Source organism: Rhea pennata, chromosome 5 (assembly GCF_028389875.1).
Source record: "Rhea pennata isolate bPtePen1 chromosome 5, bPtePen1.pri, whole genome shotgun sequence".
Classification (NCBI taxonomy): domain Eukaryota; kingdom Metazoa; phylum Chordata; class Aves; order Rheiformes; family Rheidae; genus Rhea; species Rhea pennata.
This window is the reverse complement of record NC_084667.1, coordinates 54,207,615-54,226,357: the sequence shown is the minus strand read 5'-3', so window position 1 is coordinate 54,226,357 and position 18,743 is coordinate 54,207,615. Positions and strand designations below refer to the sequence as shown.

Below are 18,743 nucleotides of genomic sequence, written 5' to 3'. Positions count from 1 at the left end.
AGATCACGTTAAATTGACTTGGTTCTTTGTATTTTAACCAATATTTTAATGTAAATTTATGTCCAGAGGTTTATCAGAATATTTTTCTTGAAGGTCAGCAACTGTAATTTGTATCGCCTTGGGAAAAAGAAAGGACTGCCTAGTCGTATGGTGGTATCAATTTTTGATCCCCCTGTCAATTGGCTTCCACCTGGTTACGTAGTGAACCAGGACAAGAGCAACACTGATAAATGGGAGAAAGATGAAATGGTAAGATTCCATTTAACAATGTTGAGGAATAATTGTCTCCATGCATCAATATATTCCAATGTCTGTGGTCTGTATTCTCTTTCCTCTACCTTCCCTTTCCCCCAAATATTCTGTTATATTTGTCAATCAAAAAAGTAGTTCTACATCTTTGTTTCCTTTCTGTGTAAAACTTCACTATAACTTACAGAAAATGAGAGGAAAACAGATCCTGAATAGAACCCAAAGTAAGGAAACTTGTTGAACATCATGCAGCAATGAATGTGTATATATTAATAGAAGAGCAGAGAAGAAGCCTTTTTGCTTTTTGTTCTTACCAGATGAACTCATGAGAGCATGCTCTGAAATTTCTCTCAGAATTTAAACTGAATTACGAATAGTATTTTTGATGTAATGTGTGTTTGCAGAAGACGGTCTGTCTACCTTTCAATAAATAGTGAATTCACCTTTGTAGAAGGTGGATTGAAACAGGAGTTGATAATTTTCATTGCGCTAGGGCAGAGTGAGGATTATAACTATCATAGGTAAATTCTCACTCAGCTGTCAGCTACAGCATGAGAATGATTGAGAGCTACTCCTCATCAAAAATAAAATGCTGACATAGACTCCATCATTGTCCATCATCAATAGCTTCAGAATGACCCATCTTAATGAGAAGCATACTTACTGTATGCTGAGAGTTAAAGTAAATGTTTAAGAAATATCAGTCCATAACTTATTCTTTACATATTTGAAAATGATATGGCATTTTCTTGTTTGTGGGGGTATTTTTTTTTTTCCATATTGCAATTCTGAAGACCATGCTCAGATTGTGGAACCACCAGAGGGCACATGAGAGGACTGTTGGGTAGATGTACCATGAAAATAAATGTTTATTGCAGAATAAAACAACCTGATTATTATAGTTTTCTATTGTACCAAGAATTCATTTCAGAAAGACTTACTGTTATACCTTTCTAAAAATAAAATAGCACGTTTGGGACAGGAGCTAGTCTTTGCTTTTAAAAGCTTTCAGTTCTCCATAACTCTTCACTCATCTGTTTCTCTTTACTAGGCACAGTTTATTTGTAAATAAAATATACAATTCTAGTCCAAGTACAGACAGTGACTTAGGTAAGATGCATTTTTTGTGCCAATTGACAATCTAGACGTTTTGCACATAAATTTTATTCTTAGTCCAGGGGTGATGGTCTATGGCTGGGGCTAGAAATCTCATAACTCTTTGAATTATTACTAAAACATCCTAGAGAAATGTTGGTACTTAAGGCCAACATTAAGGACTCAAGCATTAGGAGCTTCCCATTAATAAACTAGTCTGTTGATTTTATCAAATACTAATTTCAAAGAAGCATGAAAGAAACACTTAAAACGTTTATCTTCAGCTTGAAATGAAAGTGGATATAACTTACTTAAAATCAAGCAGGTATTTCTTAGGGAAAGCTTATCTGTTCTGGATTTCATTGTTGATAATTTCTGAATTGCTGTCTGTTAAAAAAAATAAAATAAACTGACTAATCTGGCTTTTTTACTGCAGCACATTCTTACTACCTTTTTATGCAAGAAATGATGTGCAGAGGATGTTAAGGCAGTTCACTTAGCTGTGCTGTTAATTAATTTTACTTAGAAAGCTGTGAGTAAAATTGTAGTGAAAATGAAAATTATCAGTTAATTTTTAAATGCACAAACAGACATTGAAACTGAAATTAAATTTTTCATGTGAATATTGCTTAATCAGGGACTATATTTTCATTTCAATGACAGATTGAACAGTGGGATATGATATGCAAATAATCAATACTTGCTTTAGTTGGCACTAGATAAATTGTCCTGCTTTGAGGGTCATGCTGCTACTGATATCCAAATAGTTATTTAAATCAAACTTTGCTATATGTTACTGAACAGTTAGTTGCAGAAATGGCTGCTTTTTGTGTGTCAGTTGGATAATTAATTTAGCAGCAGAAAATCTTCTGGCAAGATGTACCGGAACTATGGTTTTTTACAGCCACCCTTTTTTCTCTCATTACTAAAGTTGCTCCAGTGAGATAAGGAAGATTGTGATCTGTTTGACCCTTGGATGGTTTTGAGCACTGCTTGGTGTGCCTTACTGCTGCCACACATCCACAGCTCCAAAGGGTTGTGTGTTTAGCGCAAAGGGAGAGGTCCCCAACATTACCATCTGGTTCACAGATTCTCAAGATTAGATAGCTGAAACCTGTAGTTTGACTTGCATAGATTGAGGGCAGATATAGGCTATTTCACTTGATTCAAAATGGTGTTGGCTTTCAGGACCCAATCCAGGAAAGCACTTTGAATCCGATCTTACTTCTTTCAAATTCAGTGGCAGAATTCCCATTGATACCAGTGATGCAGAATTGAGCCTGAGAGTAGTCCTTTTGATGTAAGGAGGACTACTTGTGCATTTAGTTAATATATCTAAGTGCTTTCTTGGATTGAGGCCATAGCAAATTGTACAGCATTATATAGCTTGGGCATATCTGTGTTCAATTTATAATTTTCTTCAGTCCATATCAATTTGCTGCAGATGAGCAGGGAGGAGATATGAGACATCATTACTTTGCTGTTGTAGATATATGCATATTAGAACATCAGACAACTTTAAATTTGCTCTTAATTAGATGAGGCTGTAAGTGTAGCTTTAAACTGAAGTTCAAATTATGTTTCAGTATAACTGAAATAAAACAAATATGTACTTGTTTTAAGAGATAGGATTAATACTAATTGCCTTTGCATTGAATTATTCTACCTCATGACTTAATGTATACGTTAATACTTAGCAAAAATAAGTAATACTGCAATCTTACTGGTGTGCCATAGTTTCTAGTCTTGCATTCTTAGACCTGCTCTATTCAGATCATGGCAATATTATAAAATATGTGACAAACTGGAGGGATATCATCTCTGTTAAAGAATCATTAACTTGTCTTGAACCAAAAATTAGTCTATATCTGATTTCTTCAAATAGCTAGAACACTTCCTGAATCCCTGACACACGCTATCCAGACTGTCACCCACATAAACATGAAATTCTTGCCAACTAATTGGTATTAGACTCTGGTTTTGATCTGTAATATAAACATTCCTACACTGACTCTAAACTTATTTTCTATCAGTTTGCCAAATAGACTACAAACTATTTGTAACTAGCTGTACTTGGTAATGTAGAGAAATATATTTTGCTGCTTTTGAGTGATGATTATAGAAGCAGTAGGGTAAAAGAAGTTCTTCAGTTGTTTCACTGAGTGCATTTTGCTTTTGTGTGTCCCAAAACTGAGATTATGGTGACTGTTAACCTTTGCAAACACTTTATTATTTAGAATGAAAGAATATAGAAAGAATTTTTTAAATTACCGTAAATAAACATTTGTAATAGCATTATTTTAGCAGCTAGAGAGAAAAGTGCACCGAAATCTGTTTCTTTGTACTTATCTAAATTTGTTAATTTTGAATTTTTTTCCTTAGCTTACATCGGTGTGCAAGTGTATATTATTTAATTGGTATGTGTTGGATGCAAATATAAGCATGAGTCTGTATTCCTATGAAATGTAGCATGTGTTATATATAAAATATATACTGCTTATTATAGGTTGATAGGAAAGAGTTTGTATTCCAAGGCAGTTATTTGAGTCTTAGAATGATGATTAGACAATATAATTAGGAACATTTTTAAAAATTATTAATAATGTTCAGGCTTATTATTAGCAGACACTGCCTACATTCTACTTCTACAGTACTTCCTGAATCAAAGGTTATCATTTTCCTTTTTGTACTGCATTTTGTGTGTCTGTGTATGTGTGTTCTTTTATAGACAAAGGAGAATTTGGCTAATGGTAAACTTGAAGATTATGATGATGAGGAGGAGGATGAAGACCTAATGTGGAGGTTACCCAAGGAAGAAGCAGACTTTGAAGATGATTTTTTGGAGTATGATCAGGAACATATCAAATTCATAGATAATATGTTAATGGGATCAGGGGCTTTTGTGAAGAAAATTTCTCTCTCGCCCTTTTCAACCACTGATTCGAACTATGAATGGAAAGCACCCAAAAAGTCATCCTTGGGTAATGTTCAGTTTTCATCAGATTTTGATGATTTTGATTATAGCTCTTGGGATGCTATGTGCTATCTGGATCCTAGCAAGGCTGTTGAAGAGGATGATTTTGTAGTGGGCTTCTGGAACCCATCAGAAGAAAACTGTGGTGTTGATGCAGGAAAACAGTCTATCTCATATGACTTGCATACAGAACAGTGTATTGCTGACAAAAGCATTGCAGACTGTGTGGAAGCCTTGTTGGGCTGCTATCTGACCAGCTGTGGTGAAAGAGCTGCTCAGCTTTTCCTGTGTTCATTGGGGCTGAAGGTGCTCCCTGTAATTAAAAAGACTGATTGGGAAAGCACTTTGTGTGCTACCAGAGAGAACTGTAACAGTCAGCAGAAAAATCTTTTACCAAACTCTGTTTCTGCTTCTGTAGTTAAATCAGAGTCTTCTCTGTATAAAGACCTGGAGTATGGCTGTTTGAAGATTCCACCAAGGTGTATGTTTGATCACCCAGATGCTGAAAAAACTCTGAATCATCTTATTTCTGGCTTTGAAAACTTCGAGAAGAAAATAAACTACAATTTTAAGAACAAGGCTTATCTTCTTCAGGCATTTACTCATGCCTCTTACCATTATAATACCATAACTGGTAAGTTGGCTTAAAGAAACTGTGTTTCCTGTATTGTGAATAAAGGCAATATATGTTGTGTTCTCATACATAGTCCTTTTATGATATGCCTTGTTATTTTAACATATTAAGAAGTCAGTGACCTTTGAATGCAAAAAGAATCTTAGAAAAGAAGATCTTGTTATTGATTTAGAGGAGGATACTTACTGAAGCTGTGTCTTGATATGTGAATAATTCCTATTTTGTCTTGATACAGATATAAGACTTACTGGAGCTTAATCAAGCTTCAGAAGAGAGCACTTTTCATCTCTGACCCTCTATGACTAGTTGTATACAACTGATGTTAGATCCCCATTTAGCTGACACACATTCTTATGTAACTGTAAATTACAACGTATTTCTAGAAGTGTAGCTGTTTTGCAAATATATTTTGTAAAATTTTCCCATAATTTAATCCAAGTATATTACTCAGACTGTACTTTTGAACAGTAAAGTTAGGCCATACAACATTTATTAGCCAAATAGTCTATAAATAGCAAAATACAGAGATTTCAGTTTGAAGTTGTGAATTGGAGGTTTAATTTAAGTCCGAGTATATTGTAGAGTAAATATTTAAAGTCAAAGCTGAAGCAGTTTACTAAGTCAGACTAAATATGAATTTCAGGTCAACTGCTTAGTGCTTCTATACATGATCTCACAACAAATTTGACACAAGTACACATCCTAGGTTAGCAAACGTCTTCAATTACATTTGTGTATGCTATTTAAATTAAAAATTTAATATTTGTTCTTTCTTACACTTGAAGTGTTTTCCTAAAATAATATGCAATTAAAACCTAACAAAGGTAAAATTCCAACCCTATTTGAAGTGAACAGCAAATTCCTGTGTAGTCAGCACTCTGAATCTTCCCATACTGAATTGGTTCCTTATTCCAAGAAGTAAGAAATCTCTCTTTTAATTAAAGAAATAAGTCATTTTGAAATCTTAATACATTAAGAGAAGCAGTTCTGACAAAACACTGAAACTATTTCTTTCATTTTTTCATTCAAGGTAGCATTACCTACTTACATATTCACATTTACAAGTATTTCACAAAATCTATAGAACATAGATAATTCCTTTTTTATATATAGTTTAACAAATGGCAGCAGTAAGGCATAATATATAGATAAAATTGTTGTTAGCAGAAACTTTTAATTCCAGATCCTTTTCTGTTTAACAAGGAAGACAATTCTGAGTTGCTGTTATAGGTGGCTTTTTGCAGGAGGAGCAGCAGTTGAGATCTAGCAATATCTTAGGTTCAGCTGCTATAAAAGCAACTTGCTACTCGCTATTTCGCTATGCCATATTACTTCTGTGGTAATTTTGTCTTCCTTCCTCTCTTCCTACCTATCCTTGTTTGCTTTCAACAGTACTTTTCTTTTTTTAAGTTTTATTTATATTCTAAAAATAGACCTCCGTAACTCTCTAAACAATGTCAATTATCGAAGCAGCAAACGCTTCCCAATTTCAGTTTTCATTTTACAAGAATCCATTCTGAATGGGAATTTTTGTTCAACACATTTCAAGGAGTCTGAATGTGTGACAAATTGGATCAAAAAAATCTCAGGTTGTATATTCCTTTTAATATATTGACTTTTTGTTCATTTTTGGAGGTTTGGTTATCATCTGTTTCAGATCAGCCTGGTAGTAGCTGACCTTGAGCACAAATGTTAACCGATTATGAACACAAGTGTGTTTTGCTAGCCTGACATAAATCATCATTCAGTTTAAAAATGGCTTTATTATTAGATGCAAATTTTGATTTTTTTTCGCAATCCACTAGAAATTTTTCTAAACATAAACTCAAAGATACCTGTTTTAAAACACACATTATCTGTTTTGACTGTATGTAATTTTGTGATATTTAATGGCAACATACCAAACTTTCTATCCAGAAAGGCCTGGAAAGAATGTGTGAGTTAAACTTATTTGTGTTGTTCTACATTCTTTTGTTTCCAATACTGTAAGATTGTTACCAGCGCTTAGAATTCCTGGGAGATGCAATTTTGGACTACCTCATAACCAAGCACCTTTATGAAGACCCACGGCAACACTCTCCAGGAGTTCTTACTGACCTACGATCTGCTCTAGTCAATAATACCATTTTTGCATCACTAGCTGTAAAGTATGACTACCACAAGTACTTCAAAGCTGTCTCTCCTGAACTGTTTCATGTTATTGATGACTTTGTACAATTTCAAATGGAAAAGAATGAAATGCAAGGAATGGATTCTGAGGTTAGTGGTAGTAGAAAAAATGTGTTCAGTACCTGATTTGAAGCTTGTCATAAGATATTTTTTTTAGTATGACGCGCTTTTTTGTAATACTTTAGCATTAGGCATGTAGCAGCCAAAGAAGCAGGTGGCTCCTGATAATAAAGCGCTAAATATGCGAAATAAAATACAATCTTCAGAAAGTTTAAAGTGAATAAAACTGCTCAAAGTAATTAAATTGAAACTAGGTTTGTCCTCCAGATTTTTTTTTCTGTGACACCTGATTTCAGTCAGTATTTTACCTTAGTGGGTTTTTTTTTCCCCCTGTGTTTTTCTTAGTTTTCTTCACTGATTGATTAAAAGCATTACTATACCATGAAAATAACTGTGGTGAAGAGGCATTAGGTCACATAATACTGACTTGGAATAGGACATCAGTGCAACCCCATGAACAATACCACCTTGACACTGCAGTGCTTATTTAATGTAGTACACTACATTCTGTGCTGTTGTTATTCTGAATGATTTCTGCTGGAGCAGACATAGCATGAATCATAGATCATCGCACTAAAATCCAATGTGTGTTTCTGACATGCTCCTGAAGGCTTTATTTTTGCTAGCCAGGGAAACATTATAAGCATCTTTCAAACAAACCACTTGAAAAATAATTCAACTGAGAACTTGAAAAGAGAGATCGTATCTGTGCTATGCAGGGAAGATCGTGATAGTGGACACTTATTTGTTGGAGAATAGACTAAAAATCAACTCATTTAAATGAACTGCTCTGAAAATGAAAGCAAGGGCCTTCCTGGTCAAATTCTAACTGGGAAGAGAAGGATGCACTTATTAATTATCCTTTTTTTAAAAGTTATATAGTAGATTTTTGTCATAAAAACTGTGATTTAATCTCTTAAGAAATAATCTGAGAATACCACTAAATAAAGATGTTATCATCACCTTTAATAATTTCCTCTCAAACACAATTTAAAATCTTAGGAATCAGAAGACTTCAGTGTGTGTATTGTTTACAACCCTTGTATCTGTCACAGAGTGAAATCCCTATGTTTTCTGGGGAGGTTCAGAAAACAATGACTAAGAAATTTGTCATTGAAATGTAGATAGTATGAATTACTTTACATCAGAGGATCAAACTCTGATATCCTTATAATAGTCTTAACATAAGTAGAAAGACTAGAAACTCATTTTAAGAGCTTATAGCAGTGATTTCTTACCTTTGTTCAGTTTCTGCTGTTATACACAAAAATTGCCTCAAAACTCTACAAAAGTTGCAACCAAATAAAAGGATAGCTGTTTCAAATAAAATTCTTGTTTCACTCTCCCTGTGCCTGCTCCCTATCTTGGTCTGGCACTGACTTACTGAAACTCTTATTTCATCACAGTTAATACAAGAGTCTTTGTTTCAGCAGTTCATGCCAGCTAGACTGGTCTCCATGTGTGTCTCCACATCATCTGCTTTTCTTTTTCAAATCTCACTTCTGAAACATCTGTTGTCCCTTGCTGTATAGCTCTTAATTTCTCTCCCCTTCTGTTATTTAAGTACTGTATAACTCTAAAGTTCTTGAGTGTGCATTTAGAATGAAATACACTATTCAAAATATAGTTGAATTTGTTTCTTACCATCAAAATTCTTGTTTGGAGGGCATACAAACCAAGTGACTTCTTGTTTGATTTATTTTAGGTAGAAACACCGGGTGGGACTAGTTCATGAGGTATTATGGTGAGACTGAAGCCTTAGCATAGGCTTATAAACCCTGAACTGGATTTCACCCAAATGGAGTGAGAGCTTGGCCACTGGGGGAAGAGAAAAGATAGGCAGACACTCCTTTATGTATAAAGGAGAAATGGTCAGACATTTCTTTTTGTGTTCAGATTGCTCTGTTTGCACTTAGGTGGAAGCATATTATACATGTATTTGAAATATATTTTAGTAACAGTAGATTGACACAAGACCTTTTAACATACACTGAAAGTTTATGAAGGGAATAGACTGTTGTCTTAAATAAACAGTATAGAAGAAAACTCTGCCTGCTACATTAAAAGTACCTGAGTGTGCCCTTACAGTACCATATTATCTCAGTCTGACATTGCTGGTTATCAGCTACTCGTGGCTTATTTTGCTAATACTTTATGCTTGTCTTTGGAGATAAAGGAGGTATAGAAATGTACATCCTATTTTCTTCCAAAGCCTCCTTCTAGGAGTTGTTTAAAATATGAACTCTTTTTCCATTATGAATGGCTTTCTAATATGAACTGGTAGAGCCAAGTCTGTTTCTTATTGGAAAAAACAGACCTGTGGTGAAATCCTATAGAATTATTACAGGAGGAATTCACAAAGCATATAAGGTCTCTGTACACAATAGTGTTGGCGGAATTTTTTTCACATTTGAAAAATGATATATCCAACAACTTAGTTTCAGTGGGGAATAAAAGAATGATTTCACTTTGGAAAGTTGTCAGTGAAAAACTTAAAGAAGGCAGCTGAGGATAGGGTGTAAGAGAACTTGTATTTCTGAAGATCTTTGTTTTATTTTTAAAAGGAGCAAATATCTCTCTCTTCTCCTCCCCTCCTCTCTCCCCCTGCCCCGGTTTTTTATAATTGCAAACAGCTCAGAAGATCTGAAGAAGATGAAGAAAAAGAAGAAGACATTGAAGTACCAAAGGCCATGGGGGATATATTCGAGTCCCTTGCTGGTGCCATTTATATGGATAGTGGAATGTCTTTGGAAATGGTTTGGCAAGTGTACTATCCAATGATGAGGCCGCTAATAGGTATTGTCGGTTTTCAGGGGGGAGGAAGGGAAATTATAATTAAGTACCATATGCTATGAAGAGAACAAAAATCAATTTTATTTTTTTGCAGAAAAATTTTCTGCAAATGTGCCCCGTTCCCCAGTGCGAGAGCTGCTGGAGATGGAGCCGGAGACAGCCAAATTTAGGTAAGGATAAGTTTTCTTTGGTGCACAGTGCTATAAAACGTTTTTAAGCTATGCTTTATAAGCTGCTGAGGATTTTTAAATGTCACGAGTGACTTTATTTTTTTTTGCTAAGCACTTAGGGTGATCTTTGTATTCACTTTTTTTTCCCCTCAGTTGTGACTTTCTGAGAAAACTAATGATTTCTATTTAACTATACTGCTCTAACTTCTGTAGAAAAGAAAATGTAGGTCTCTTATTTCACATTAACTCACCCTGGCAGTAAGTAATTTTTGTGTATGTTTTTGCAGTCCTGCAGAAAGAACTTACGATGGAAAGGTCAGAGTAACAGTGGAAGTTGTAGGAAAGGGCAAGTTTAAAGGTGTTGGCAGAAGCTACAGGATTGCCAAATCTGCAGCTGCAAGAAGAGCACTACGAAGCCTCAAAGCAAATCAACCTCAGGTCCCAAACAGCTGAGTCTCCTCTTAAAAATAAATAAAATTGGGGGGGGGGGACACATACAAATAAAGCAAATTTTTAAAAAAATTGATGTTGAGAGGAACAAATTGAAGACAGAATTTAAAGTTTGTTTGATAACAGAATAGATAACAAAACATTTAACGTGTATAAAATTTTGGAACTAATTGTAGTTATAGTTTTTTGCGCAAACACAATCTCGTCTTCTTTCCTCACTTCTGCTTTGTTTAATCACAAGAGTGCTTTAATGATAACATTTAGCAAGTGTTCAGAATAATTGTTGTCAGGTCTTTTTGTTTTACTTTATTGTCAGTACAGCTTTGCTTAGTGTTAGAAGGCCAGGGAGCTTATGCCTAATGCAGTTGCTAGATTTATATATAGTAATCTTGAAATTTTTCAATCTGTGCACTAGTGCCAGTCATAAAGCAGTTGGTAAACTGTACTGGATGATTGGGTATAAGAAAGAATAAGTGTGCCAGTATTTTTTTTTTTTTTTTTTTAATCTCCATGTCATCTTTTTGCATTAAGATGATATTCCCAATCATTGTTGCACTTATTTGTTAGGGACAGATTTTAATTGAAATGGCTGGCATACTGGTAGAATGAAATTTCAATTTCCTTATGCCACATAGTCTTGCATTAAAAAAAAAAAAAAAAAAAAAAAAAAAAAAAAAAAAAGGTTCTTGCCTTAATAATAAATAAACCCTCATTAATAATCTTTAATTTCTGATCTTTTTTGGAACAAACTGTTTTACATTCCCTTCATTTTGTTACGCATTTTACAATGATACAGCTCTATATTTACAGTACAACTCATTACTATAGCTGTGACTTATTACAGGATTAAAATAGAAGTTGTATTCATATATATGCGATTAGGTTATTTTTAACAATTCAGAGGAGGTCGTTAGTCTACAGATTTTTTTGTTTTTTGTACTACCATAAACAAAATAAGGTCTTTGGCTAAAATTCCAGTTTTACACAAACCTGCAAACTAGATAGTTCCGATACTGGAAACATTAATAAATAATTGCACAGTACGAACTGTCACTAAGAAAATAACCTTTAGACATATCACACCTAAAATATGCTGCAGATTTTATAGTCAGTTGGTTATGTATTTAACAAATGGAGCACCTTTAGACCTAGAGATATTTCCACGTAAATTTCTTACTGTACTTTTCAGAGTTGCATGCATATTTCACCTACCAAAGCTGTGCTGTTAAATGCCATGAAAGTTGATGTTTGAGATGAAACTGCCGTACTTTTGATACATCTGTGATTTAGGTCCTTAATTTAGAGAAACTAGCTCATTGGTGTTTTGGTCTGCTTGGGGATGGGGGGAAATCATACTTTTATTTTTTAGGCTTTGCCTGTACTTCTTTAATTAGAATTTTTTTTAGGCACTCTTCACTTAAATACCTCAGTTCTCTTTTTTCTTTTTCTTTTTCTTTCTTTTGTTGCATGCATTGTTTTTTTCTGTTTTGGTGCTATGTTTATATATTATGCTTGAAATTTTAATTTTTTGCACTGTAACTATAATACCTCTTAATTTACCTTTTTAAAAAGCTGTGGGTCTCATATTCCCACCAATATCAGTAGAGGTTTGCTGCAATTTTGCCCTGTTTAATTATGCTTGAAGTTTGAGAAAGCAGAGCAAGGTGTTTTAATGTTTTCCAGCACAATAGTTTGAACTTGATGCTGTGTCTTATGTATTAAATTACAAATAAATACTGTATTTCCTGCTTTTAAAACCCTATTCCTTTCCTCACAAATGCACACTAAAGCAAAACAAAAACTGTCAGCTCTAGCTTTCTTAAAAAAAAAAAAAAGAAAGAAAGAAAGAAAGAAAGAAAGAAAGAAAGAAAGAAAAATGCCTGACTGGCAAGGGGTAGGCATTAAGCTTTTCTGAAATACAGTTTTCAAACATTTATATATTTTCTATTTTAATCATTTTTTTGCTTTGCAAAATGAGCAGTTTTTGTATTTGGAAACAGCAATGTTATAGCAGTCAACCAAGAATTCTAATACTAGCTTGTACACAGAGTCTAGCATTTCTTTGGTACTCAGTCATGAAAAAGATACGAGGAAGGGATAAATCTTTATATGTACAAAACAAATGTAAATGAAATGAAACAGTAAAAACATACAGACTAAACTTTCAAAGATAAATTACTTTGAGTTAGCTGTTTAAAAATTGCTGATTTATATTATAGCTATTTCTTCATGATAGGAGTGAAATTTCTTAGGGAAAATACATAATCATTAATGTTAACAATTCTGTGTTTCTGGCCAGAGATTAATTAGCAGATAAAATCAGACCAAGTCTTACATAGTTTTAACTACACTATGAACAACTGTAACACTTAAAAGTTAGTCTTTTAACACAAAGTTTCTTACTGCTTGCTAGGTTATAGGTTCTCAGGGTTTTCAGGTAATGGTTAGGAGTGAAGTGCTGCAGAGTGTTTTGATGCAAAAAAAAACTGAATTTGTTCTGTATTTCAGAATTGTTTAATGATCGCTTTGTTACTAGACAAAGCCTATGAATTGGAAATCTGAAATGTGTAGTGGCTGACTATAAAGTAGTTTCTGCTGCTGATGCATTTTTAAATGCATTTTGAATGCCGCATTTTTTTCCAGTGTGACCTCATTGAAATACTTTGTATCCTTTGAGATAGAAAAGTCATGTTAGTTTCCATGTTATACATCTGCGTGTTTTGCCCATCAGTTGATATGATTTTGATATTGGACAATGTATGCTATTAAAGACCTAAATCTGATCATTTGAAGGTTGGGATAGAAATCACTTGACATGCTAAAAGCGCAAGTGTAAGTGAACTGTTGCAGCCCATCTTCAAAAGCAACCACACAGGCTCCTCATCAATAGTGTGGGGGTTAGTTGGCATGAACCTTGTTTTTTTTTTAATTTGTTTTTGTTTTTGTTATCTTCTTAGACCTATTATACTGTACTTTAAACAGTCCTCTTAACTATGCTGCGTTTTTATTTTTATGGCTTTTTTTTTTTGCGCTGTTCTGTTCATGTAGCACAAATAAGCATTGCACTTGGTACCATGCTTTACCTCATTTCAAGGAAAAAAATGCTTAACAGAGAGGAAAAATGTGGTTTGGCCTTGCTGCTGTTTTGATTTACTGAATTTGAAAAAGATAATTATAATGCCTGCAATGTGTCATTTACTTGCACAACTTAAATAGGTCATTTGTAATGTCTGTGGCATTTTTACTGTATGTGGAAAAATACAACAAAGATGTGTAACAGAACTCTTGATTGTATTTTAAAACTATTGTATTTTATGACATCATTTTTACTGTTATGTGAAGTAATTAAAATTAGAATGACCTCTGACACTCCTGTAATTATCTCTGAACAAACCAACATATTACACATACAACGTAGTTTTTGCAAGAAGACAGCCTGTAATAATTTGGTCAACCTCAACTAAATCTCCACTCATTCTGAATATTGAGTGCCCGGTAGTGACTTCTGAAGTGTTTGTTCAGCTTGATGCTGCTAAAGTTCATACAGAAAAAGCCTACTATTTTTTAGTCTCATTACACAATGGTATGTTTTAACTGTAGAGTGCAGAACTTAAGAATCCAGACCAATTTCAGTGCTGGGGAAGAATATAATTCTGGCCCAGTAACGAAGTGCCAGATCCTCAGCTAGTGCAAATTGATGTAGTATCATTTTAATCTGTAAAACTGCATTGATTTTACATATCTGAAGATCTTGTGCTTATATATCTATATATTGCAGAGTTTGGGTTTTTTTTCCTCCTTGTAGGTAGAACCATCAACTGGAAAATGTGTTTGTTTATATTGCTGCATACAACATAAGTATGTTACAAAGATTTTTTGTTTTCTGTATTAATACATGTATCCCAGTCTCAGCAGCATGCATGATCTGAAAATGATGAACACTTTTGTGATCTGTTATGATATTACATTTGCATCTGTCTGACAGTGTTCCCTCAAAAAGCATTCTCATGGGAATCTTATTTATTATATGAATAAAGTGAGAAGGAATTTGAATTTTGGTACTTAATTACTGACATTGATCATTTTTAAACTGCTCTAATTTTCAAGAAGTTAAAGTTAAATTTCTTTCATATTAGATTTAAAACTTTAAACACTACTGTTCATGACCATGAAATGTAATCTAAGTATCAGCTGTAACTCAATCTGAATTAAGTTAGCAAATATCTAGAGGTCATTGTAGTATACTCCACTAGCAGTTAAAATTAACTTCTGTCAAAGCTAACTATACTTTTTTATATAAATTTTGTCTAATAAATTCCTTGGATTTCTTCCTGCTTTTGTTTGATTGGCAACCACAGACTACTTTAATTGCTTTGTAGATGCACTCAGAATTTACTGCAGCAGCAAGTTATAGAAAAAAAAGTGTTTGTGAACAGGAATTGGAAATTGCAGGCATTTTTATTGTAAATAGTTTGATTGAAAAGATGGTTAAAATCAAGTAGAATGAATAACATTGTAGAATGAAAATGAATAATTTGATGGACAATAAAATACCTACCATCACATGCTGCAGCTGTCTTTAAGGGACATAATGTAATTCATTCATACTGTAATCATGCTGCAGAAGTTTGCAATCTGCACCTTATGGATCACAATTACCTTTAATAGTTTTTTGTAATAATTGTAGCTGAGTATATCTCCAATAAAGTTATGGTCTGTTCACCTTGTATTGTTTTTTTTCTTTCATTTTTAATTCATACTAATCTTCTCAAAATTTTTTTGTAGTTTACAAGAATTTACTTTTCAGTCTTAATAATTAAAAGAATTATGAAAACATTATTTCTTAGCCTTGTTTAAATACAGGCCTACTTGTCTCCTCGTCTCCTTTCTCTAAATGGACTCTCTTCATAGCTATGTATAAATACTCTTAAGGGACACTCAGGTTAAAAATGGCATGCATGCTACAATTTGATCTCTGTGTTGACCATTATACCTGCAAAATATCTGTTGAAGCTGGGAGGCCCCAGAGCACAAGGGTTCAGAAACACAGGTTTAGTTGCACAGTCAGCACATGTTTTTAGGAATAACCCGTTAATCTTTGCTCATAATCCCAAAATTAATAAAATTGTTTTTAATTTTTTCTTTCTTTTTGTTTTACGTTAGTATTTTGCTTATCCTGAATATCAAAAGCGTTTCTACAGTTTTCTGTCTTTGCATCAATGTCATGTGTCAGTGCTTTAAGGACCCAAGACCTGTCAAGCAGATCAGCATTCTTTCTTCTAGAAAACTTCCCAATGCAATCTGTTTCTTGGTATTTGCAATGAGCATTTTCTGCTACCCTGCGTTTTCTCTTAGATTATAGAGAAAAGCCCAGTGGGCTGCTGATAGGTGTGGTGTTGCCTTTTTCTCGGACTTGGAAGAGGGCCCAATTGCCCAAGACTTGCAACAGCATTCATTTGTTCTTCGTCTCAGCTGTAGTGAAGCAAACAACTCTCAGCTGAGAATCCTGAGGAATGCTTATTGGTTTGCTTGTTTGTTTTATTGGCTTTCTAGCTTTTTTTTTTCCCCTAGGTTCTGCTTTGGCACTGTTGCTGCTAAGTAAGGCCCTTTAAGCTCTGATATGTAGGCTGGTAAGCTGTAGTAAGGAATGAGGGCACTGCTCCCCATATTCTAATAAGATGATCAAATTGGTAAACTCTATTCAGAAAAACATTCTACAGGAAAGTGTGCCTCAAAATAAAGAACAATTAAAAATACCATTATGATCTTCATATTCATTCTGCAGGACTAAGATATTGGACTTAAGTATGAAAGGAAGTGATCCACCCGATGCTAGGTAGTAATGTGAAGTATCCAAAGTTCTCCAGAAAGTCAAAGTGTGAAAAGAATAAAATATTTCTGCCTCGAAAGGAGCTGACTGTATTGTTTTGCCAGTATGAGAGCATCTGAGTAGCTCTGAGACTCAAGACAGTCACAAAATATCACTGTGATATGCAAATTTAATAATTGGCCATTTTTAAATCTGACAAATGAAGATGCTACTCTTCTCTAGTCAGTTCTCTAGAAAAGTTTTGGGTACTAAAACTAACATCAAGATACAAACGTGAAAGATGGTTGTTATCTGTCATCCTGACAAACTTCAGTGGCCAGTCTGCAGGAATTAGGAAAAAAAAACACCAACAAAAAACCCTTTGCATCTATCTAAAAGAGTTTACAGATAGTGGTTCCTCATGCTCCGTAATACAGGAATACATGTGTTTTATAATTGCATTAATAGAGCTAAGATAGGTATTTGGTTAGCTGCTATTCTTAAATAAAATCATACAGAAAAAGGAATTTGAGTGAAAACCGAGAGGAGTAAGTTCTTAAATAAGCTGCTCCTGAAAAGAGGTAGAAAGTAATTGTAACTTTGAGTCCAGAAACATACAGGAGTAGAGCTGGGCTCCCCCTAACTCTTCTGCTAGAGTCCAGGTGCAGGATCTGTTTCTTAGAGGAAATCTCGATGTCAATGGACACAGGTAATATTGACATGTAAGTCATTTTTTTCATAACTATGACTGTATCCATCCTTACCATAGAATATGAACAATACTTTCCTTCTGGTGAGTAAAATAACCAAGGATCTTCCATATGTTATGAAAACACTATATTTTACTTTGTAATTAAACCATCTTCCACTTACCTGGCTTATACTCTCTATTATTTTTTATTAGAAGCCCCTTGCTAACTCTTGAACTGAAAACATTTTTTCTGTTATTTTGAAAATTTCCTGGAGTTTGGGGTTCCAGCCCAGCTCCTATTGAAGTCACTGGGAAGATGTCCACTTGGGCTCTCTAATCTGTACTCATTTTAGCTTAATACGAAAGTCCTTCAGATATAATAAATGTAAATTCCAGATTTTAAGTAAAAGTTAAGCAATATACAAAGGCAACCTGTTACATTTCACTTGTATTTTTCAGGCTCTTAAAGGATGTCATGTTAGCCAGCTGTCATCTTTTGAGATAACCTATTTATTTTGGTGAATATCCATCTATTTGTTCCGTTTTTCTTGATTTAGAGGTGAGGAACACAGCCCATTTTCCTCAGAGCTTTTGTTAACACCTACGATTCTTCAGCTAACTTCAGGTGTGCACACTGCAGAGAGCTACGTTTGGGTTATTTCCCCCATCTTTCCTCTGTTAGCAGTGAAGATGTTTCAGCAGCTGCGGGGCACCAGTCAGTTTACCTTCATGGCCATTATTAAAATCAGGTGGGTTGAATGAGAGAGAGGTTCCTTCCTCCACATTCAGGGGCTGGTTTCACCTGAGCAGATGTAGTTAAAAGCTGAAAATACTCCACTCAGGAAAAGTGATGGGAAAAGGAGGAGAAGATTTTTCTGCTAGCTGCAGTATGGCTAGTGAGATGCTAGCTACTCCAGGCAGGATCATACCCATCTCTTACCAAGGTAAGGATGATACCTTCTCTGGTCCACTGCCAGCTGGCCTAAAGCAGGGGGATGAGTATGAACCATTGCAGCTATTCCAGTGTTTGTAATAAACTCATGCTGCTTGTGGACTAAGTTTGCTTACTTTGCTCTGAAACTCTGAGTTATAAGAAGAGAATACATCATCATCATCACCATCAGTCCAGTCCCCACCTGTACACTCCTTTAAGAAAGTAGCTTTCATATGTGTTCTTTGGTGCCACTGAGCTGGCAGCTTTAGGGTACAGTTTTTGCCTTTTATTTTCTAAATCAGAATCTATGCAACACAGGTAGAGGAACAGCTCTGGCTGCTGGAGTTGCCTCATCTCACAACTAGTATTAAATATATGCAGCAGTGAAGATATATAAGCCTATATATAACACCATCTATAGGCTATGTATATGTTATATATACATGCTTTCACATTCTTATGTGCAGATATCCATGCCAATCATTTTTGCTTCTGTGATGTTCAATCTCCAGTAATTTGAATTTAGGCAAAATCCTGTTTTCAGAACAAAATTCTCCTTGAATTCAGTAGAACCTCAGCATCCTGACTGCCAAGATCTGCCCTGTTCTCATACATCCATAGTAATTAATAGTAGTTTTGAAGCACAAATTTTAAGTTAAGAAATTACTACTTTCAGGGTGACTTTAACTGGAATAGCAGGGAATTATGTTCCTGC

General features: G+C 34.5%; 1 protein-coding gene across 4 annotated transcripts in view; it reads left to right on the top strand.

The window, feature by feature from the left end:
- Positions 1–11,219, top strand: part of DICER1 (dicer 1, ribonuclease III) — a 67,331-nt gene extending 56,112 nt beyond the window's left edge. For all 4 annotated transcript variants that reach the window (XM_062576604.1, XM_062576603.1, XM_062576605.1 and 1 more), the window contains 6 exons: positions 94–249; positions 4,073–4,952; positions 6,943–7,211; positions 9,815–9,977; positions 10,069–10,144; positions 10,432–11,219. In XM_062576604.1, the coding sequence (XP_062432588.1) occupies positions 94–249; positions 4,073–4,952; positions 6,943–7,211; positions 9,815–9,977; positions 10,069–10,144; positions 10,432–10,597 (1,710 nt within the window). In that variant the 3' untranslated portion in view covers positions 10,598–11,219. The remainder of the gene's footprint in view (positions 1–93; positions 250–4,072; positions 4,953–6,942; positions 7,212–9,814; positions 9,978–10,068; positions 10,145–10,431) is intronic.
- Positions 11,220–18,743: the final 7,524 nt, after the last annotated feature.